The sequence below is a fragment of the Megalobrama amblycephala genome, linkage group LG3 (genome assembly GCF_018812025.1).
Source record: "Megalobrama amblycephala isolate DHTTF-2021 linkage group LG3, ASM1881202v1, whole genome shotgun sequence".
Lineage (NCBI taxonomy): Eukaryota > Metazoa > Chordata > Actinopteri > Cypriniformes > Xenocyprididae > Megalobrama > Megalobrama amblycephala.
This window is the reverse complement of record NC_063046.1, coordinates 6,565,936-6,591,076: the sequence shown is the minus strand read 5'-3', so window position 1 is coordinate 6,591,076 and position 25,141 is coordinate 6,565,936. Positions and strand designations below refer to the sequence as shown.

The 25,141-nt window shown below is 34.5% G+C and overlaps 1 protein-coding gene across 1 annotated transcript; it reads right to left on the bottom strand.

Annotated features, from left to right (window-relative positions):
• Window positions 1–1,505: 1,505 nt before the first annotated feature.
• On the bottom strand, window positions 1,506–20,549 carry fah (fumarylacetoacetate hydrolase (fumarylacetoacetase)). Its single transcript, XM_048183649.1, has 14 exons — window positions 20,353–20,549; window positions 19,749–19,859; window positions 19,545–19,666; window positions 18,457–18,506; window positions 15,620–15,710; window positions 11,778–11,875; window positions 11,246–11,298; window positions 8,998–9,097; window positions 7,551–7,681; window positions 4,538–4,613; window positions 4,413–4,459; window positions 3,706–3,807; window positions 2,048–2,165; window positions 1,506–1,955 (listed from the first exon to the last, which is right to left on the bottom strand). The coding sequence occupies exons 1-14, from the start codon at window positions 20,515–20,517 to the stop codon at window positions 1,879–1,881; spliced, it is 1,341 nt and encodes a 446-aa protein (XP_048039606.1). The 5' UTR covers window positions 20,518–20,549; the 3' UTR covers window positions 1,506–1,878.
• Window positions 20,550–25,141: the final 4,592 nt, after the last annotated feature.

Genomic DNA, 25,141 nt, shown 5'->3' with positions numbered 1-25,141 from the left:
TTATGAGAAAAAACTTATTAAATTTCGAGAAAAAAGTCGAGATAAAACGTTGAGAATAAACTAATTAAATTATGAGAAAAAACTCGTTAAATTATGAGAATAAACTCGTTAAACTATGAGAAAAAACTCGTTAAATTGAGAAAAAAGTCGAGATAAAATGTTGAGAATTAAGTCATTAAATTATGAGAAAAAACTTATTAAATTTCGAGAAAAAAGTCGAGATAAAACATTGAGAGTAAACTAATTAAATTATGAGAAAAAACTCGTTAAATTATGAGAATAAACTCGTTAAACTATGAGAATAAACTCGTTAAACTATGAGAAAAAACTCGTTAAATTGAGAAAAAAGTCGAGATAAAACATTGAGAATAAAGTAATTAATTACGAGTTTATTGTCAACATTTTATCTCATATTTACATATATACATTTTTTCTCGAAATTTAACATTTTTCTCATAATTTAACGAATTTGTTCTCGTAATTTAACGAATTTTTTCTCGTAATTTAATGACTTTATTCTCAACATTTTATCTCGACTTTTTTCTCGAAATTTAACGAGTTTTTTCTCGTCATTTAATGAGTTTATTCTCGTAATTTAACGACTTTTTTCTCGTCATTTAATGAGTTTATTCTCGTAATTTAACGACTTTTTTTCTCGTCATTTAATGAGTTTATTCTCAACATTTTATTTAGACTTTTTTCTCGAAACTTAACGAGTTTTTTCTCGAAATTTAACAACTTTAATCTTGAGATGGTTTTATTTTTTTATTATTGCTTGGCCCTAATCCTCTTCCGTACAAAAGACATGGTAGCACCGTGTGTTGTAACCAAATGTTAAAAGTCACAGAAATCTTCATTCAGATAACCTGAAATATGAGCAACAGCAAATAACAGTGAATGTCCACTTTAACTTTATCTTCCTGGTAAAGTTTGACAGCGTCAGTGTGAGAGCATCGTTCATCGATACACACATCAGGTCTGCTCCGTCAGAAACATTCACTTCAGTCAGACGCTTTGAAAGGCTCATTAATGCTGTGGAGATCCCAGTCAGAAACACCATCTGAGACAGAGCTCCAGCAGTGACCTGTCAATCACTCTCTCCCTTTGGGAGCATTTTTACTGTACCTCGTCTCTGACAGCCGAACCCTGTGACTCCAAGAGAACAACGCTGGTTGAAGGTCTCATTTAATATGTCATGGAGTTCACAACAACAACAAACATTTTGTTGTAGCTGAATTTCGCTCATATACTCTTTTATTGCCTTCTTTGCAACACATTCTGCATCCTTTGCAAAGAAGGCAATCCCATCCGAAACATCCCTCCAAGATGAAGAAAGGGAAATGCTTATAAATATATTCATTCCATCAATACTAAGAAAGGAAAACATTCTATTATTAGTAATTACAAATGCAGTATTTTACCCAGTATTTGTGTGGTGTCATTAGCTCAGCAACATACATATGTTTTATGCACATTTTTACAAAATAAAAGCATGACTTAAGACATTTTAAAAGGAATCAGTAACTTTATTGAGTTATTTTTCAGTAACAGAATAACAAACCATTCCATTTTTGCAGAAACTATAGCTGAATTGCAGAAATAATGACTCAAGATCACAAAAGTTATGTAAAGAAAACAATCACTTTTACATTTCAGCTCCTTCATTGGGACATTTAACACCCACTTTTAACAATCCAATCAGTTCTGATGGGCAAAACAAAGTCCTGTCCTTCATTTTTTCTTAATGAATTCTGTTTCATCCAGAAATTCACCAGATTACAGGGGTAAACAGAGACCTGTAAACAGGTTTTAGCAGGTTATGAATATTGGAGGAGGAATAATACTGTGGATGCCATGAGGGAGGGACAGAGAGGTGCGTCACTGTTGCAGAGCAGGAAGGATCTTCCCCTCACACAGACCGAATCCCACTCTATAGCCGCTGCCCTCACAGTAACCTGAGGAGAGAGTTCAGATCCTTCATCACACTTCTGTCAACTTACAGCTCTCAGATAAAAACAAACATGCACACACAGACTCTAAAGCCCACCTGAGAGAGTGACCTCGTCTCCATCCTTCAAAAAGGTCCTTGTCTCTCCATTGCCGAGGTCAATAGTCTTGGATCCCCTCCAGGAGAGCTCCAGCAGAGAGCCGAAACTCCCCGGATCCTTCAAGCACACAAACACAGCATCAGTGCTATAATACAGCTCTATGCTGAAATATGATAATTAGTTCGGTGTTTTTTATTATTAATACAAGAAATAAACTTGCTTTTTTAATAATAATAATTATAATAATAATAATTATGATTAATAATTAAAAAGCATAAAGTTATATAAGTTAAATGTTATATTATTTACTAAATTTAAGAGATTGAAATGATATAAAGATATAAATGTCTTACAGTGTATTTTTTATTATTATAATTATTATAGATTTAAATGTAATTACTAGTTAATTATTATTTTATTCACAGAATTTAGTGTAGTTACTTAAATTAATTATTTTTTAATATACTTTAAATTATTATTAATAATTATAGCAAAACTTAATTATTATATAATTAACTAATTTATCAGATTTAAATAAATCTGATAAAATATGAATATGTCTTCCAGTATAGTTATTTAAATTAATACATTTTTGTATATTTTAAATTATTATTAATAATTATAGTTAAATTTAATAATTTAAGGTAATTGTTATATAATTGACTAATTTAACAGACTGAAATAAATATAAATATATAAATATAAAAATAAATATATAAATGTGGCTTCCAGTGTAGTTAAATTATTATTTATTATTATTATTATTAACAAATATATTTACATTAATAATTAAAATTAAATATTATATTATTCACTGAATTTAACAGATTAAAAAAATAAAGAAAATATAAATGTTGTCTCCAGTGTAGTTAATTAAATATTTTTTAAATACATTTTAAATTATCATCAATGATTATAGTACAATTTAATCATTAATTACTATATAATTTACTAATTTAACAGATTTAAATCAAATAAAAATATGAACATCTTCCAGTGTAGTTATTTAAATGATTACATGTTTGTATATTTTAAATTATTATTAATAATTATAGTTAAATTTAATAAATTTATGGTAATTGGTATATAATTGACTAATTTAACAAACTGAAATAAAATAAATATATAAATGTGGCTTCCAGTGTAGTTATGTGCATAATTTTTTTGTATATTTAAAACTATTTTTAATAATTATGATTAAATATTACATAATTTACTAATTTAACAGATTGAAATAAAATAAAAATATGAACATCTTCCAGTGTAGTTTTTTTTAATTAGTACATGTTTGTATATTTCAAATTATTATTAATAATTATAGTTAAATTTAATAATTTATGGTAATTGTTATATAATTGACTAATTTAACAAACTGAAATAAAATAAATATATAAATGTGGCTTCCAGTGTAGTTACGTGCATAATTTTTTTGTATATTTAAAATTATTTTTAATAATTATGATTAAATATTACATAATTTACTAATTTAACAGATTGAAATAAAATATAAATATTATTTGAATTAATTTATTATTATTATTTTTTATAAGAACATATTTGTCTCTTTAGTCCCACAATGAGACGGCAGAATCTTTGTTTGGAGTGAACCATTTCTTGAACATATTCTCATCAATGCCATGCTCGCTCGCACACGTACCGGTCCGCTGATGGTGCCTGACGCCAGCAGGTCGCCCGCTCTGACGTTGCAGCCGTTGACCGTGTGGTGTGCCAGCTGCTGTTTCATGGACCAGTACATGAACTGAGGAGACACAACACGTTACATGCAGCGGCTGTCTATTACAAAACACAGAAAATGTCTTTTTCTGTATGAGAAAGGATGGTGTAATCTCTTCCGTCTGCTGCAAAGGAATGGGTTTCCCCCGATAACAGACAGAGGAGGTTCACTAAGAATGAATAGCTTTGTTTATTTGCACAGCCTGTGTTGTTTTAGTGCCTGATTCACTAATGGAGTTATGCAAATCAGCTAATGGTGCAAAGTTGCAAATGTAAACTTGCACGGGGCAATTTATGGCAAGATGCAAAACCACACAGATGTATTTATAGAAAGAAAAAGACACCAAAAATAATTCCAGCTGGGATAAATATAATCTCTATTGGGATACATATTTTTAGCATTTTTATTTGACCCGCATTGTCAGTTCTTTGTTGTTTCTTGTCCCGCTGACAGTCTGAATATTTGTGTAGTATGTTTGTCACTTCCTCTATGCATTTTTTGCATATTTGGAGTTTTTCCAGGGAAATTCATGTATAACCAAATGGATACAGTAAGAGTTGTCAGTGTGAGTTTGTTACTCTTGAAACAGCAATGTGTGAACGCAAAACAAATGCAAAACAATCTCCTACCTTAAAATTAGACTTGCAAATGGTGGCGGCCTCTTGCATCGCCTCACCTGGACAGATGAGAAATACATGAAGAAAACAAGACAAGAGTCACACGTGCAGCAGATGTTACAGATGCTGACACACACCTTTCACAGCGACAAAGAGGTTGATATTGAACGTGTAGGGGTCGTCGTGACGCAAGTATGGAAGAGGCGCAGGGTCCTAAAATTATAAGAAAATAAATAAAAATAAAACGGGGAAATTTCCACCAAACATTTAGTGCACATCTTGGCCCGTATATGGAGGCAGAAAGGCATCGAGACACTTCTGAATTCAATGTTTGCATTTAGAGGTCAAGGTTTGTCTGGTTTTCTTGGTCCCTGCTGGTAGATGCTGGAACTACATCCTTATGCGGGTAAAAAAAAAAAAAAGTTAAATATTTGCTGTCCAAGTTGAACTCCTGATAAAACTGCATTAGAAAAGCAGCATCAGAACAGACCTGCATGCCATTTTTGGGTGGCGACCCACCGACTGAGAATCACTGATCTAACAAATGAATGAAAGAGAGTAAAGCCTCATTCGCTCACAGTGCTTGAGTTTTTAGTAGAAAGAAGAAAGTAGTAACTCAAAGAACAGCCTTTAGCACGACTCATTTCCCGCTTATATGCACAGTCTGCACTCTGATGATGATGTGTCCGATCCACAGAGCTGTAAAGCTGAATAAATTCCACCATCATTTTTAAAGATAATGGGTTTACAATGGCCCTTCCTGAGGTGCTAATCGGGTACTTTCTCCCAACCCTACATAGGCAGCATTTCAAAGGCAACACAAGCATTTTCCCAAAGGGCCGCTACCAAAGGTAGGCATAATAATACTGCCTTTTAAAGACACCCATCTGTTTTGCATGAAGAAGAGCCGTTTGTGACACACAGAGCTGAGAGATCCAAATCCGTCACTTATAGGGCTTTTTGAAAAAGTTTTTTGAGTTTGAAAGAAGTCTCTTCTGCTCACCATGGCTGCATTTATTTGATCAAAAATACAGTAAAAACAGAAATATTGTGAAATGTTAAAAAAACTGTTTTCTATTTGAATATACATAAAAGGGGTGGTTGATTATGATTTCACTTTTTTAACTTTAGTTAGTGTGTAATGTTGCTGTTTGAGCATAAACAACATCTGCAAAGTTATGATGCTCAAAGTTCAATGCAAAGGGAGAGATTTTCTTTTACAGAAATCAGTGTTTAAGGACTACAAGCTTCTTCCTGGGTTAGTGACATCACAAACCCCAAAATGTACATAAACCCCGCCCCCAAGAACTCACAACAAAGGGGGCGGGGCCATGTTGGGCTGCTTTAGTGAAGAGGAAGAGTTGTTGTAGTAGAGTGTTGTTGACATGCCGTCATTTTACGCCGGACTGCTTCTCAATTCAACACAAAAGATGAACATGACGGCACATGCTAGTGGATGAGTTGAATCAACTCCACAGCAACTACATAAATTTATCCACTAATCATTCAGAAACGTCCAGTTTCATTCTAAAAGTTGTAACTTCTTCCTGAGTCTCTCCATCAGTGTCGACTCCGGTTTGAACAATGTAAGGCTGAACACCGTTACTGACAATCCTCATTTTGGCTGCGTGAGATTCTCCAGCTTTGTTGTTGTTGAGCTGTTGAAGCTCCACCCTCTTCTGGAAAGGGGGCGGGAGCAGCAGCTCATTTGCATTTAAAGGGACACAAACACAAATAGTGTGTTTTTGCTCACACCCAAATAGGGGCAAATTTGACAAGCTATAATAAATGATCACTAGACACTAGAGACTTATATTACATCTGGTCCTTTAAAGTGTAATTTATTCCTGTGATCAAAGCTGAATTTTCAGCATCATTACTCCAGTCTTCAGTGTCACATGATCCTTCAGAAATCATTCTGATATGATGAGTTGCTGCTCAAGAAACATTTCTGATTATCATTAATATTGAAAACAGTCATGCTGCTTCAAATTATGGACACTGTGATATATTTTTTTCAGGATTGTTCAATGTAGTGTTGTCATGATACTGGAATTTCCAACTTCGATACGATACTTTGAGAAATATTGGCATTCGATACCAAGAGGAAAACTGACATACTGGCTAATATAGCTTACACACAGCATCACTGAACTACATTAACAACAAAAAACAAACAAACAAGTAAACAGTCAGTAATAAAATAAGAACAAATAAGCAAATTGCAAATGATAGCACAAATAAATACGATAGAATAACGAGACAAGTGAAATAAACATGGCAGTAGTATTCAGGTAAGAAATAGACCTACTACAGAAATGAAAGTAACCAAATGTAAAATAACACTGGATAGTTTTCATTGTACACAATAAATATAGATTCATGCTTACAATTAAAGTTATTCAGTCAAGAGCAGCGAGTGATTTTCTCTTTGTCTTATGCAGCAGGTTTATTAGGCTGCTGTCACTTTAAGAGCTTATGCACAGAACCAATATAATGTTACACAACGTGTTTTCTCAGTTTTCTTCCAAAACTGACTGTATTTACCTGAATACTTGGCAAAGATGGGCATTCTGACATAATTTTTTATGTATTTTACAGTTTAAGCGCAATAAGCCATGAAATAAGTCAATTGGTTCTCACAAGCTGTTTCAGAGGCAGCTTTATGAGAGCGTCTCTAATATAGATCAGTGGTGCATGTGCTTTTGATGTGAGCGCAAACCTGCGGGAATGACTGAAATTATATTCAATAGAGTGAGTGAGAGGAGGCTGGTGTGTCAATTCACTGTCAGAGAGAAGAAAGAGTGAGAACACAGCTGGTGTTGCTGCATCAATACTTCAGAAAATGAGTACAGGAACAATTTCAGATATTTCAGTATTGATACATATTGAAATATCAATATTTTTGACAACACTACTTCAATGAATAAAAGGTTCAAAGAACAGCATTTGATGGCATGGTCTATATTATACATCTGCACTCAAATCTTGGCCAAAACATCAAAAGTCTTCCTACATTGATAGCCAATGTAATGTGCATGCACAGCAGAGTTATTTTCAACTCATTTTAACAAATGAATGTCTGAATTTATAGCGTAATTTAATTGTTGAAATATTTATACTCTTACACTTAGAATTAACCCAGTTTACCTGCACAGGATTGGGCTCAACAAAGGGCATCAGTGCTTCCATGGGAACAACCCAGGGTGAGATGGTGGTCCCAAAGTTCTTGCCCAGGAATGGACCTAATGGAACGTATTCCCAAGCCTGGATATCCCGAGCTGCAACATCAGAGAGGAAAAGACACTGTTCAGTAAGTAACCTATACAAAGCATGCACTGGCATTGTGTGGCAGTGAGGTTTGCTGGGAAAAAACTACTCAAACGTTTTCCAAAAACTGCAGATTGGTGCCTTTATCCTGTTGAAATCTCCTTAAATGTACGTGTCCTGAACAACTAGATTAACATTCGATATCGAATGCCACCTCTTGAGATGTTAGCAGGATAATGATCATGAACACCGAGTTCTCACTGCTTTCTCTTTAAACTTTATCTCTTCTGCTTCTTGCCTGAATCTGGGAATGAATGGATCATTACTTGTGGTTCTTCCTCTTCCTTGCCTAATTAGTTTCTTCAAATAAAATGCACAATTATTCACTGCACACATTACTATTCAGGCACAAACAGGCCGTGTTCCAAAACCTAGTGAGCTCCCTTGCTGTCTACATAGGCATATGTGCATATGATCCCTTAAAATGCTGCCTATGTAGTTCACCAAGTTTTACAGGAGAGCATAAGAGCTTTATCTTAGTGATAAACTCTCCAAAACTACATTTGGTTCATTTAAGGAATAATTTATTGCAGCATTAATTCTCGCATTTCACCATAATGCATTACAGTGAAATATAATTTAATTTTACAAACCAAAATTGCTTTGGCAAAGTAAGTCTTATAAAGCTTTTGTCCAGACAAATAAATTTGGTCACATTGAGCCAGACTATTGAATTTGAAACCTGCTTTTATAAAGTCTGCCGCCTCACAACGCTGATATTCTTCACCCATTTCATTTCTTTATTTATTCATTGTGTTTCAAATCCATTTTATCCGAAAATTGATACAGCCTTGAAATCCCATCCAGATTTTTCATGGCTTTCTGCAGCAGAACAGATACCAATACTCACCATTGAGCCGTCATAGTTTCTAGTATCTGTTACAAACAAGATATTCTGAGCTGTACTCAAATAAAATACAGATATCTGCCCTCTGCATAATACTGACTAGAAGACATGCAGCATTTCTGAGGAACGAGAACTGGGACTCGCTGCTGGAGAGGAAGTAACTTTGGAGGAGAAAGAGAGGTTTTCTAAAGAAATGCATGGAAAAAAAAACACTGAATGTAAAGTAAGGTGTGTAAGTAAGAGAATTTAACTCCATTTATCTTTGAAACTTCACAGACACACTATATTACATTCACAAACAGCTCCTGTATATTACACACTACATCAAAGTTAATATCTGAAAAAGCACAACAGGGGGACTTTAAGCTTATATAACATCATGGATGATTTGGGAGAATAAAACATCTCGCCGCTTCTCACCACTCCAGTCGTTCATGAGCACCATGCCGAAGATGTGCTCGTGAGCCTTCTCCACTGGGATAGGCTCTCCCAGCTTGTTTCCTTTCCCCACAAAGAATGCCTGAAAGACAATTACAAAAACAACCTTAAAACTTGCATAAGATATTGCACCACATGCACAAAAAATAACGATGACAGATTGCCCTGAAGCAGACAGCAATACGTTAGTACAAGTAAGCAGTGCTTAATCTCAGAAGCATGTAAAAACAATCGTGAATGTAATTACCAAGATCCTCTGAACATTACGTGAAACTCAAACACATTTTCTGGTTTCAGAGACAAAGTGACACAAATAAAATGACATTAATACATTTTCATTATTGCAAAGTCACTGTAGACTGTTTTTAGGGGGATTTTTAATTTTTATTGCTTTATTGTTGCATAGAAAATTTAATTATTCAATATTTAGTGAAGAAACTGTGTGGGAAAACATGCCTTGACTATTTTAACTGGAGTTTTACTGACTTTACCTTTTGTAAAATACAATAAAATTAAGAACCTTTATTTTCTGCACTTGTCATTGAGAGCATATATTGTCATAATATAGATATATATATTTCCTTTTTTAAGGATTAGTTCACTTCAAAATTAAAATTTCCTGATAATTTACCCCCATGTCATCCAAGATGTTCATGTCTTTCTTCAATCAGAAAGAAATGAAGGTTTTTGATGAAAACATTCCAGGATTTTTCTCCATATAGTGGACTTCACTGGGGTTCAACGGGTTGAAGGTCCAAATGTCAGTTTCAGTGCAGCTTCAAAGAGCTCTACATGATCCCAGACGAGGAATAAGAGTCTTATCTAGTGAAACCATCGGCCATTTTCTAAATTAAATAAAAATTATATACTTTTTAACCACAAATGCTCATCTTGCACTGCTCAGCGATGGTCAGGTGTGACGTAGGTGGAAGTACAAGTTCAGTGTTTACAAAGCAAACGTGTAAAGACTAAGTCAAGCGGTCTTTACAAAAAAAGGTAAAACAACGGCGTCGGGCGATTTTGAAGTTGGAGAAACTGAGATAGAGTTTTTTGCTCTACCGCGGTACTTCTGCCTACATCACGTGTGACCTTTCCAACATGATTACGTAATGCGTGGCGCATCACAGAGCAGTGCAAGATGAGCATTTGTGGTTAAAAAGTATATAATTTTTATTTTTTTTCAGAAAATGGCCAATGGTTTTGTCACAAAGGCACCAAGACAAGAAGGTAAGATCCATGTGCAACTTTAATTGGGCAATCCAAGAACATAATCCAGGCAGGCAAGGGTCAGAGTCCACAATAAACAAAGAAAACAAACACAAAAACCTAGTGACAGTAAATTAAACCTCAATAACAAAAGCAGAAACAAACAGGGTATAAATAGACCGTCACTAATCATCAAACACAAAACAGCTGGGTGCAATCAGAATAATGAGTCCGGGAAGTGTGTTATGGGAAATGAAGTTCACAAGTGGGGTGAGGAACAGTCCGGGTTGGAGTGCCCTCTAGTGGCTACCTAGGGCACTACAACTGGTACTCATGACAGGTTTCTCTAGATCAGATGGAGAAAAATCCTGGAATGTTTTCCTCAAAAACCTTCATTTCTTTCTGATTAAAGAAAGACATGAACATCTTGGATGACATGGGGGTGAGTAAATTATCAGGAAATTTTAATTCTGAAGTGAACTAATCCAACTTAAGTGTATTTTGTAAATATAAGCAAGATTTGATTTGATTTGCTACTGAAGCATGTTTACCACTGTGTCACGTCACCTTTCCTTTTAATTACACTTTTTAAATGTTTGGAAATTGCGGATACTAATTGTTGCAGTTTTGCAAGTGAAATTTTTGCACCAATCTCGCCTGATACAAGACATTTGCTCAAAAGTCTGTGGTTGTGGCTGTTCGTTTGAAATCATAGTTTTTCAGTTTGAGCCTTTTAAGCCATTTCAAAGCAAATAAATGAATATTGAGATATACTTTATATATGAACTGCAAAACATCAAGACCTGCAAGGAGAAAGTCATAAATTGAGTGCAATTTAGGGAACATTCCCACTGAAAGCACATTCATTGTAAAGACAGAGATTATGTGCCTTGTTTATTTGAAGAATGGGGAAGGAATGGGATCTATACGTCTTTAGTTCCTTACATCACCTCTGCACAGGACTGAATCAGCAACAGCTCAACTAATAAACGAATGAACTATATCACATAAAACATTAACTCACCATCTCTAACTCTATATCCAGCTGCTTGCTCGGTCCGAAGATGGGCGGCTGAGCTGAATCAGAGAAACACAGAGAAATATAGTTATGAAACAAACAGATTTACAGCCGTTTTGATGGATATCACAGCAGAGTTCCTTAGACTGAATTTATAGTCCTCACTTAAACACACGTCAGATCCGTTCTCAAGTGAGGCTGTAATAATGAACAGCGCGGGTTTGCTGACCAATGAAAGCAATCATTTAACATAAATGAAAATATCAAAACAGCCCCATCATCACACTGCAAATGGAGGTTCTGCATGAAACATGAAGCCATTAATCATTGCTATGATCTCTATGATGCAAATAAAAAAAAATGTTTTTGTAATGTGCTGACTGTGCTGTATGTTAATGCACAACACGTTATAGTCCACTCTGCTCTGATTGGTCAGATGTACATTTTTAATTAAGTACAAGCAAACAGAACCAATGCATTTCATTTTTAAATGTATCAATTCTAAGCTACTTTGCAGCTGAGTTTGTCTTCTGTTTACCTGCGTCTGGTCTCATCTGTCCTTGAGGTCTTCTGATTGGTGTTCCAGACACCACCACAGAGGAAGCTCTCCCATGATACCCCACCGGCAGTCTCAGCCTACAGGACAGGACAATATGTCATTCCCTTTAACACAACACATCATGACTTTCACTTTAACTTTCTTTCTTTTGTTCCAATCCAAAACTGTATGATGTTTGTCGTCCTCCAGAACACAAAAGAAGATATTATGAAGAATGTTGACTTGAAATATGTTCTTTCTGGGTGAGCTATACTATTAAAATCCTCTAATCATCTAAATATCTAATCTCAGCCTGGGACCAGCAATGCCGTTTTATTATTTTATGCATTTATGATTTAACACATATTGCAAGTTTAATAAACATCAGCTGTTTACTGAAAATCTTCCTCTCTGCTCTTAAATCTCATTCTACACATTTGAGCTAATCAGAACCAGTTGTGCTTTATTTTTATTACACACACATTTTACATAAATATACATTCACCTTGCCATATAAAAGTCAACTTTAAATTTCATACACTTAGGCATGTGACGGTATCAAATTGTCATGTTGCGATTAATTGCTGAAGCTTTTATCACGGTATATGGTATTATCACGATATTGAAATAAGTTGCAAAAAAAGTGTAGTTTAACAGGTTTAAGAACTCTTTTTTGTAATAACAAATAAAATAAAATTTAATAAATTTTATTTATTAATAGTAGTTTAATAGTAATAAAATTTTCAAACAGATTATAATGCAAAAGAATTAGGCTATAAAGAACAACAGGAAACACTTTACAATAAGATCTCATTATTTAATGCATTAACTAAGATTGAGCAATAGCTGCATTTGTTACAGAAAGTATTAGTTTTTGTTAATGTTAGTTAAGAAATATAATTGATTATTGCTAGTTTTCTCTCAGGTCCATTAAATAAGCTCTTTTAATTTTAGTAATGTTATTAAACAGTAACTAAGAAATTAACATTAACTAAGAATATTTAATACTTTATAAGTATATATTGTCAGTTTGGTAATAATGAATTAAAATGTCAATTAATGAAGACATATGTTTCAAACTTTTTCTGAACAATACCAAATAATCAGAACATTTCTAATAATTAGAGCATGAGGTAGTCCAGATTAAAATATAAGGTTTGAAAATAGACTTTTAAGTCTTCAAGTATTTGGTGATGAACAACATTGAGATTACAAAAAAATTAATGGCTGTTTGAAGCATTTTAAAAACTTAACTAACGCGGTTTCCATGGTAACCGCTGCACTCTGCTGTTCCATCAGCGCCCTCTGCTGTCAGAGAGGGAACGTGCGCTTTCATTCAGCACGTCTCCTTCACTCGTTCCGCCATGTGCTTCTCGTGTACTTTGGGTTTGTTTACATCTGAGCGCGTGTTCTTTTGACGCAGAATACAGCAATGTTTTGCATTTTATACGGTTGATGGGTAAAGTATTCTTAATTGCATTATAAAAAAATTTATAATTGGTAATAAATTATTATTTACGGTATTTTGAAATGCCCACGATAACAATATCGTGCATATTCATTATCGCGATTTATCGCTTTACCGAATATCGGCACAAGTCTACATACACTGATCAGGCATAACATTATGAGCACCTTCCTAATATTGTGTTGGTTCTGCTTTTGCTGCCAAAACAACCCTGACCCATTGAGGCATGGACTCCTCTAGACCCCTGAAGGTGTGCTGTGGTATCTGACACCAAGATGTTAGCAGCAGATCCTTTAAGTCCTGTAAGTTGCGAGGTGGAGCCTCCATGGATCGGACTTGTTTGTTCAGCACATCCCACAGATGCTCGATTGGATTGAGATCTGGGGAGTTTGGAGGCCAAATCAACACCTCAAACTCACTGTTGTGCTCCTCAAACCATTCCTGAACCATTTTTGCTTTGTGGCAGGAGCATTATCCTGCTGAAAGAGTCCAGGGAATACAGTTTCCATGAAAGGGTGTACATGGTCTGCAACAATGCTTAGGTAGGTGGTACGTGTCAAAGTAACATCCACATGGATGGCAGGACCCAAGGTTTCCCAGCAGAACATTGCCCAAAGCATCACACTGCCTCCGCCGGCTTGCCTTCTTCCCATAGTGCATCCTGGTGCCATGTGTTCCCCAGGTAAGAGACGCACACGCACCCGGCCATCCACGTGATGTAAAAGAAAACGTGATTCATCAGACCAGGCCACCTTCTTCCATTGCTCCGTAGTCCAGTTCTGATGCTCACGTGTCACTGTTGGCTCTTTGGGCGGTGGACAGGGGTCAGCATGGGCACCCTGACTGGTCTGCAGCAGCTCCATACGCAACAAACTGTGATGAACTGTGTATTCTGACACCTTTCGATCAGAACCAGCTTTAACTTCTTGAGCAATTTGAGCTACAGGAGCTCTTCTGTTGGATCGGACCACACAGACCAGCCTTCGCTCCCCACCTTGGCCGGCCATGACCCTGTCGGCGGTTCATCACTGTTCCTTCCTTGAAGCACTTTTGATAGATACTGACCACTGCAGACCGGGAACACCCCACAAGAGCTGCAGTTTTGGAGATGCTCTGACCCAGTCATCTAGCATCACAATTTGGTCCTTGTCAAACTCGCTCAAATCCTTACGCTTGCCCATTTTTCCTGCTTCTAACACATCAACTTTGAGGACACTTGCTGACTAATATATCCACCCACTAACAGGTGTTGTGATGAAGAGATAATCAGTGTTATTCACTTCATCTGTCAGTGCTCATAATGTTAAGCCTGATCGATTACCTAAACATTATGCATTTATGCTTCCACAAAGAAATCCTATGAAAATAATTGAATAATATTCAATCTCATGTCATTTTTCATACAAATAATAATGTTGTCAGATATGCCTTCAATGCAAGTAAATTCAAATCTTGTTTTGGGTTTTTAAAATAATGTAAATACCTTTCCAGTTAGGATAATACTTTTTTTTAAATACTAATTTAATAATGTTTTTAAGTATAATCACCCAAAATTAATGTATTGCATGGTTTCAGCAGTAATTTAATTTAATCATTTCACTGTATTAGATCAATAGGAAGCAATAAAAGCACAAAACCAACATACATGCATAATATCTCCTGAAAAATGATATGGGAAATAGCAAAAAAACTCCTTTTGTATTCAACAGAAAAAATAACAGCATACAGGTTTGAAGTGACATGAGAGTGAGTAAATATTGACAGATTTTACACCTATTTCACTTCAAATCCTCCTGCAATAATCACCCAGACCACAAAACTCCAGCTCAGGCCCGCAGCTTTGAGCCAAATGTAAATCAAACTATGGATTTTCTTCCAGGCTAATTCTCATTTTTTTCCTGAAGAGGTGACACACGCTTGGAAAGGCCCGGTGACAGATTGACTGAGCCGAGGGGAACTTCAGGTGGGCGACTGAAATTAAATTTCGAAAAACTTCCTTTTCAATTTCCACACGAGTCCTTGTTCTGTCTCCGAGCGAATAACTCCCTCTCTGGGCCTTGTAAGTGAAAATGTGACAAGAAATACAGTTCTGTTTTGGAGGGAAGAGTTATTGCTAAAAGACGTTTTTCACAGCGAGCTGGAAAATGCGCAGGTGCATTATTTAGCCTGACAGGCGTATGCTGGGAAAGAATAAAGAGACTGTTTACGGGAATAACTTACAGGAACTTTCCCGGGTCTTTAAAAATCCAATGCATATGGTTGCTAGTTTAAAAGATGAGTGAAATATATGAAGTCAGCAGGAGCTGGTGATGATGTGATTGCTTCGGATGTTAGTATTTAAAGGGCTGAGGAATATTAATGGCCTGTCACGTACCAGTTGGGCATCAAGGCATTTTCTTTTCCACGGAACATTATTCCAACGTTGGTGGCGTGATCTCTCGATGAGTAAAAGTCTGTGTAGTCGCCTGTTGGAGAGAAGGGAGAATAAAACATGATGGAAAATGAGTAGGGGGTTTAATGAGGAATAAACATGTAGTGACAGGAGTGAAAAATCACAGTTTGTCCCTCCATGTTAGATTTCTGCTCACTCTCTTTAGTACTGGTGTCTGTTTTCAGTGCACTACATTGAAGCAATATGTCAAACAAAAACTACAGTTATGTCATCAATAACTAATCCTTTTTTCCTCCAAGATTGCTTAGTGTGAGGAAATTTCCATTTATTTTTGTTGTAATTGCTGCAGCTCTCAAATCTCATTGTCAATTTTCAGTTTGTAATTGGTCACTTGATAAATGATAACTAATGACATTCTGTATAAATTATGCAAATTCTAATGCAGTGTTCCTAAAAGTGATTTGAGACCTCCGGTGCCAAGGTAAAAAATTTTTCATAGAAGAAAGAAAATATAGAGGTGGAATGACAGGACAAAATTTGAAAAAAAGTACATGATTTACATTATGAGTAACATTTGGATGGATCATCCCTGTCACTGCTTTATCAAGCCATTATCAAACCATCTTTCACAAAAGGTTCCCACATCCAGAAACTTCTGATCTCTCTTCAGGACTCACTCCATCTTTGACTTGTATTTAGGGATACATAGTTTGGCTGTGTATCTGCAGCTATCTGTCCTTATTTATTTAAAAGGTACACTGTGTAACCTCTAGTGGTTAAAAACAAAACTGCATGCATTTTTTTTTGAAAGAACATTGTTTTGGTTGTGCTTTGGTTCTGTGTGGATGAATATGGTTATCCTATATCCTAATTATTGTTAATATGTAATTCATTCTTCCAGGAGCTCATTGCTTCTACCTTCAATTAAACTGCTAACAGTGATTGTAAATTAATTGCCTATATTATTACATTATTTGCTAACTGCATTCTCTAAATTGTAATGTTGACATGCATTCTCTGTAAAGCTGCTTTGAAACAATATGCATTGTGAAAAGCGCTATACAAATAAATGTGAATTTAATTGAATTCTGCTGCTCATACATGCAATTTCCTGCGAAAACAATCCAGCCCGTCTAAATTACAAACACTTATCACAGGTTTGCCATGGTGAATCAGGGCAAGACAAAAAAAGTTACATAGTGTACCTTCAATTAAAGGATTAGTTCACTCAATATCCTGATGCATCCGAGCTTTATAATGGCAGTGAGCGGGATCAACGAGTATGAGCTGAAGAAACTGCATATATTCACATCCATCATGAACATACTTCACACGGCTCTTAATAAAGGCCTTCTGAAGTGAAGCGATGCATTTGTGTAAAAAACAAATCCATATTTATTAAGTTATGAAGTAAAATATGTAGCTTCCGCCAGACTGCCTTCCTTATTCAACTTAAGAAGAAAAACTGGCATCACATCAGTTACACTTTTTTCATAAGTTGAACAGGGAAACATAGGATGTACCGTAAGCTTTTTGAACCTTGAGAGTTTTACACTTTCCTTGTAACTTGAATATGGATGGTGGTCTGGCAGAAGCTACATATTTTACTTCATAAATTGTTAAATATGGATTTTTTTTTTTTTTTACACAATTGCATCGCTTCACTTCAGAAGACCTTTATTAACCCCCTGGAGCCGTGTGGTGTTTATGATGGATGGATGCAGTTTCTTCAGCTCATACTCATTGATCCCGTTCACTGCCATTATAAAGCTTGGATGCATCAGGATATTTATTAATATTTCTCAGATTGTGTTCATCAGAAAGAAAGAAGAAAGTCATGTACATCTAGGATGGCTTGAGGGTGAGTAAAGCTTGAGGTAATTTTCATTTGAAACTGAACTAATCCTTTAACTGTGCTCTCACATCAGTTATATTTTTAAATAGTGCAAGAAAGAAAATACCAATCAGGAATTCAGTATTCAAGTAGTATGATGACATCAGTATTGGTAACATTTATAATCTGATCAACGTTCTATCAATGTAAAGGCCGATTAACAACAACAATAACTATATTAGTCCACATGACATTGTTCTGTTTGTTATAAGTGAGTGCTGCTGTTGTCGTCTGAATTCTCAAGCTCTTTAAAGCAGGATGGATTCTGACTGTCAATGTTTTTATTGTTTTTCAGCTGGAAAAAAAAAGTGTTGTGAAAGTGCTTCAAATGATATGGTTCCTCTGTGCCATTATCATTATAGCTGTGCTGAGCACTGTTATTTTAAATTTAGAGTGTTTTTTTAAAACTAGTTATCATTCTTTGTGTGAACTGGCCTGAAGTCTATAGTTAGTGAAGAGCGCACTCTAGTGGTCATTGTGGAACATAACCATGAATGACATCCTAAACCATCCAATTCATACAGAAGTCAAAGTCAACATGAAAGTGTTGATTATGTATTATTTATGTGTGCACATTCTTCTTTTTAAAAAAACAAAAAAAATATTGTCTTCAATAACTTGTTCTGCCTAGTTTTCTGGTGACATCACAAATCCCTCTTACATTTCAAATCTTTACCACCATGCTTAATTCTGGTATGTCATTATCCAATTACTTACGTACTACATTTATTCTAGATTAATATTTTGTTTTATTCTGAAATATAATGTATATGATAATTGAAGTAATATAATTGCAAAAGGCATTTCTTGTTGACATTAAATTTAAATTGAGGAGCAGAGTTGAAATTAAACATGAGTAATAGATGAAATATTGTTCTATGATATAGAAATAAGGAGTTTCAGTATAAGACAGGCTCACGCTCACCTATATCAGCTGGGAGATGCATCACTGCTGAACTCTGATGAACAAACGCCCTGGAGATCACACACACACACACACACACACACACACACACACACACACACACACACACACAAAAAATATATATATATATTTTACCATAATGAACTTTTTTTCAGTTTCTCTTCTAAAAGTAAATTCCTGATTTAAGTAATTTATTAAATAAATAATATAAAAATAAATAAATAAATAATAATAATAATAAATGATACATAAAATAATAAATTAATAAAAACTCCTTATTTCAATAATTTAATATTAAATAAATCATAATAAATAATAATAATAAATTATATATATATAATACATTAATAAGAACCTCCTGATTTAAATAACTTAATATTAAATAAATATAATAATACTAATACTAATACTAATAATATATAAAATAATAAATTAATAAAAACTCCTTATTTCAATAATTTAATATTAAATAAATCATAATAAATAATAATAATAAATTATATATATAATACATTAATAAAAACCTCCTGATTTAAATAACTTAATATTAAATAAATATAATAATAATAATACTAATAATATATAAAATAATAAATAAATAAAAATTCCTGATTTAAATAACTTAATATTAAATAAATAATATTAAATAAATAAATAAATAATAATAATAATAATAATAATAGTATATAAAATAATAAATGAATAAAAACACCTTATTTAAATAGTTTAATATTAAATAAATCATAAAAATAAATAATAAGAAGAATAAATTATATATAAAATAATACATTAATGTGATTTAAAAAACTTAATAATAATAATAATAATAATAATAATAGTATATAAAATAATAAATTAATAAAACTCCTAATTTAAATAATGTAATATTAAATTAATAATATAAAACAAACAAATAAATAATATCAAATAATAAAGTAATCAAATTCATGCAATGTAAAATGTTTAATGTTGCATGTTGTGTACTGTTTTTTTTTATTATTATTATAGGCCATATACAGTGCATGCATAATAACATGCAGTATAAAGCACACTAATGAATGGACTCCATAATGTGGGAGGGATTTTACCGGCTCCTTAAGCTGACATCATCACGCAGCGTGGACTCGTCTGCAGCCAGAAGCATCTGGAGGCACTTTCTCGCTTCTCTCCAAGCGTCATAACCCAGAGCCATAAACGCATTGAGGGTGGGCTTGATGAAGAGGAAGAACAGTGTAAGCATGCAGAATATATACACATAATATTTCATACAGAGCTGAAGTGATGAAGCTCACCTGCTCGAATACATGCTTATGGGCCTTAAGAGCCGGTCCACTGAAGAGATGCTTGATGACACTAAGGTCCAAAATTTGGTCTCCGATGGCAACGCCGATTCTGTGCCTGGGCTGTTATACCCAAATATGTTATACAAGTTAAAAAGGACCTTGTGACTAGAACATTCTTGCATCAAATTCACAATGTCTTTGATTTTCAGCAGCAAAAACCTGATTTCACCAAATACAGCATTGGAAACACGCAATCAAACAGATCTGAGGGAAAAATTTTCAGTTTATGCCAAGTTTACAACCATTTCCCTCTGATTTTAGGGATAATTATGGGCAGTGTTAGGTTTAGGAGATATGGTTAGGATTAAGGGATATTTTTTCAGGATCAACACAATATATTTAACTGATTTGTGAAATCAGGACATGTCTTTTGTTGACAGAGTTTTTGCTCTCTGACCCTTGAACCCAGCTGTGTCCACACAGGACTGCAGTGGAAGTTATAATAATCCAAGAAACATCATTTCGTTTTATAAAGTTAAACACACTTGCATTACATAATTCTATTCAATCATATATAATGTGATCCTCAGGATTGAATAAATCGTGCACTTACATTATCCGGCGTGGAAAAAACTCCGTAAGGCAAGTTGTGAAAAGAAAAGTCACTTTTCTCCTCCACTTTTACGAAAGACATTGTGAAGTTGCAGTGATACTCTGAAACACTTCTCAGAGTGAACAACAGCGCGAGTAACTTCTTCCAGATGCCCAGTCCAGACATATGAAAGTTACCGCCTCACGTGTCGAAGCGGCGAGCCAATCAGAGACGCCCTCCTCTATCCTCCCTACGTCAAGTACGCTTCGTCTATTCGCCGTGACTCAGCAGAAAAACACCAACCACAGCATCTGAAGGAAAGACTCTCTGGCTCAGCTGGGACTGAAGATGTGAGGAGACAGTGTGCATTATAGAGAATAATATTTCAGTAATTTACAGTTGGATTGATAACTTTAGGACAAACAGTGTTGTAGTTTAATGGATTTACGCTATTGCATACATTTAAATTTCCAAAATTATTATAAAATATGTGAAATGCTAATTCTAAAAACAGCCTTATGCAATAAAAGGGGTATTTTTCGGAACATTTGACCATTATTTTGTCATATAGTTAAATAGTTTAATTTATTTATATGGCTAATTAATAAATATTTTATTTGTTAAAATTAAGTGCTATGCAAAGGACATTTATTTATGCATGTCTGAGTTGGTTTGGGCTGAAAACATAAAATGCAAGAGTTTAATTGGTATGAAACCAAATGTTTAACAAATATCAAATGTTGAACTAACTTTACCGCCACAAAACGTGGATATAATAATGTATGCACTGGGTATATAGTCAAAGTCACTTTCTAAAGGCTTTGATAAATCTGTTTAGCCCATGTGGTGACAATTTTCTGTCTTACAACAACTATAAAACATTGTTCATTTGTCATTATAACATTCAATTCACATTTATTTGTCTAACACTTCACAATACATATCGTTTCAAAGTAGCTTTACAGGAAATGCATGTCAACATTACAATTTAGAGTGATCTGTTATCAGAGGGGACTGTGTCCAAATTATGTAATTACAGAAATGTACATATACAAATCACACAGTTAGTTAACAATATAATAATTTGATGTAGAAACAATGAGCTCATTAAAGTAATAGGCTACATGTTAAAAATTGTTAGGATATTAAAGGGTTAGTTCACCCAAAATTTAAAATTCTGTCAGTTATTACTCACCCTCATGTTGTTCCACACCCGTAAGACCTCTGTTCATCTTCAGAACACAAATTAAGATATTTTTGATGAAATCCGATGGCTCAGTGAGGCCTCCATAGCCAGCAATGACATTTCCTCTTTCAAGATCCATTAATGTACTAAAAACATTAGTTCATGTGAGTACAGTGGTTCAATATTAATATTATAAAGCGACGAGAATATTTTTGGTGCACCAAAAAACAAAATAACAACTTATTTAGTGATGGCTGATTTCAAAACACTGCTTCAGGAAGCTTTGGAGCGTTATGAATATTTTGTGTCGCCTAAACAGGTAAATTATCAGTGCTGGTTCTACTCGACCTCAGTGCTGCATTTGACACTGTCGATCACTACATACTTCTCGACAGGCTGGAAAACTGGGTTGGGCTTTCTGGGATGGTCCTTAAATGGTTCAGGTCATACTTAGAAGGGAGAGGTTATTATGTGAGTATCGGTGACCATAAGTCTGAGTGGACATCCATGACATGCGGAGTCCCTCAAGGTTCAATACTTGCACCCCTCCTGTTCAACCTATATATGCTGCCACTGAGCCAAATAATGAGAAAGAACCAAACTGCATATCACAGCTATGCAGATGACACCCAGATTTACCTAGCCCTATCACCTAACGACTACAGCCCCATTGACTCCCTGTGCCAATGCATTGATGAAATTAAAAATTGGATGTGCCTAAACTTCCTTCAGTTAAACAAAGACAAAACTGAAGTCATTGTGTTTGGAAACAAAGATGAAGTTCTCAAAGTGAACATGTATCTTCACTCTAGGGGTTAAACAACTAAAAATCAAGTCAGGAATCTTGGTGTGATTTTGGAGTCAGACCTGAGTTTCAGTAGCCATGTAAAGACAATAACTAAATCAGCATATTATCATCTAAAAAATATCGCAAGAATTAGATGCTTTGTCTCCAGTCAAGACTTAGAGAAACTTGTTCATGCTTTCATCACCAGCAGGGTGGATTATTGTAATGGACTCCTCACTGGCCTTCCCAAAAAGACCATAAGACAACTGCAGCTCGTACAAAACGCTGAGCAGAACCAGAAAACATGAACACATCACACCTGTCCTCAGGTCTTTGCACTGGCTTCCAGTTGCATTTAGAATTGATTTTAAAGTTCTGTTACTTGTTTATAAATCACTCAATGGCCTAGGACCTCAATACATTGCAGATATGCTCATAGAATATAAACCTAACAGATCACTCAGATCATCAGGATCAAGTCATTTAGAAATGCCAAGGGTTCACTCAAAGCAAGGAGAGTCTACAGGGAGGTACATTAATTATACTAGCTTTATGATATTTATGATCATATAGTTTTGATAGTATAAGAAGTCTTTTTGGCACAGAAATACTCCATCATACATCAAACTTGTGTTTTGAAACTTTGGCCATGTTTAGCATGAGAATCCAACATTTTTAACAGTGTAAATATGTCAGAATGCATGAAAATAGCATTAGACCCCCATCTTAAGTGAATGAAAGGCAATAATCAGCAATATGCATTCACACAAATAACTTTTTTATTAAAGTTTCAATATGCATTGACACAAATTACTTTATTTGAATGTTTCATTGATATAACATGACAGTGAGTTGTTAGAAAAGAAATGGATAATGACATCATACATGTGTACATGTTCATTTTTTTTAACCCTTATGCGGTCTTCGTTTGGGGGCTACACTCAGGGTCTCCAGAGACCTCAGGCAACAAAATGTAATTTTGTAACAAGAATTTTTTTTAACAAATGTCATTTTACTCTGTTTATTAATGTTTTACTCAACAGTTGTGCAGTTTATGGATAATTTGTGATATCTTTTAAATTTTATAAATAAATAATATAAAAAATATATTTTTTAAATAGGTTTTTATAGACAAACAGCTTTTTATGTAAAATTCACTTTATTAAAGACCCACATTTCTAACTTTCATTCATGGGGATAAAATGGATAATTTGGCATGGTTTAGTGTAAGATTTTTGCCCATATTTGGGAAAACGTTGTTTTAAAAGTAAAAATAATTATCACTTTTACCAGTAGATGGCTGCAGAGCTCTACTATTTTTCTGTTGGATTCATATCTAAATATCATGAAATCACAATTATGACAATAAAAATTACTTTTTGTTAAAGTTTAGCATTTTTTGTACTGAAAAAAAGAGAAAGGAATACATTGTAATACACTTTGTAATACACTGACAACCACCAATCACAGTGGTTTTGAGAGTCACATGATGAATAAAAGCTCATCACAAGCAGCTTTTCCACAAGCTGAGAAGGACAATACTAATATGTAGAAGGTGCACACATGTGTCATTCACACAAACACTGAACACCATCATGGTAACACACATGACATTTTAAAAATGCAATAAACATTCATTTAACTACATTAGATATAACATAAATCATTAAAGGGTGCACACACAAGGGTTTTTTTTATTATTATTTGTACTGAAGCTTCCACAACATGACTCATAAAAATGTAAGAAAAAAATATAAAAGTATACAGACACAGTTAGGTTTAGTCATAGTAAACATTTACAGATTCTGATAATATTTACAGCATGTAAAAAGTCATGAACACCCTCATCAGTAGAAAGACTAACTTTAGTAGTTTTTATGTAGTTTTGAATTGATGAAGACATCCTAATAAGACTGAACACAAGAATTGTAACAAGAACATGATTTACTGTTATGAATAAAAGTGAAAAATATAAACCACAATATGAAAACAAAGAGCATCACAAAGAATCCTTGAGAAAGAAATAGTTTTCAGTGATACCCTGAATCCTATTTCATTCTAACTTTATTTCTCTGTCAGGTGAATAGAGTAGCCAGTATTGTCTCAGCTGTTCATAGTTTTATTTTGTCAGGTTGCCTTTGATAGTCTTCTTTTAATTTGATCAATTTCATTCATGACATTCTCTAACTGATTGATCCCTTTCTTCATTTCATCAATGAATTTCTCTGCTTTTTCCTTAAACTCCTTTTCCATTTCTTCTTCCGTGGTTGTGTCTGCAGGCCTGTCATTGTCATTCTGCCCCTCATCGTCATCTTCAAGAATCTCATCAAGAAGGTCAAGCATACTGCTCATCTCAGCAAATGCTTTTGAAAGGTCTCCAGTCAAACGCAAGCTTTCATGCATTGGTGATCCCACTTCTTTGTTGTCATCTATTTGGAGGAGCTGTATTTTTTCAAAGCAGTAGGAAAAACATTCACGCATCGCATTGGCTTGGTGCTCTGATAGCTTGGGGTTTCTCATTATGTCCTGAACACGGAGAAAAATCTTTTTCAACAAATCAATCACAGGGCTGATTTTAGTCTGTAATTCCGTCAGTTGATCCTCAAAGGATTTTCTTAAATTCTTCTCCTTCTGTGTTTTCTTGAACTGTACAATAGCAAAATAAACTACAGCAGCAGCAGCTGCTCCTATTCCAGCAACAATGGCTGAAACTCCCATACTAAATACAGAAAAAACTAATCCTGCAAACACCGCTACAAATCCTGATTGTATTGCTCTTTCTGTAGAGCCTTGAACAGCATGTCTGTAATCTTCTTCAAACTCTTTGACGAGTGTGT

What these genes read in the sequence shown, in the direction of transcription:
- fah (XM_048183649.1), bottom strand. Translation starts at nt 20,517, where the DNA reads ATGTCTGGACTGGGCATCTGGAAGAAGTTACTCGCGCTGTTGTTCACT. An exon ending in TGGATATAGAGTTAGAGATG is followed by an intron (nt 9,098 to 11,245) that starts GTGAGTTAATGT and finishes ATTGTCTTTCAG; the next exon opens with GCATTCTTTGTGGGGAAAGG. An exon ending in TTGAGCCCAATCCTGTGCAG is followed by an intron (nt 4,614 to 7,550) that starts GTAAACTGGGTT and finishes TTATAATTTTAG; the next exon opens with GACCCTGCGCCTCTTCCATA.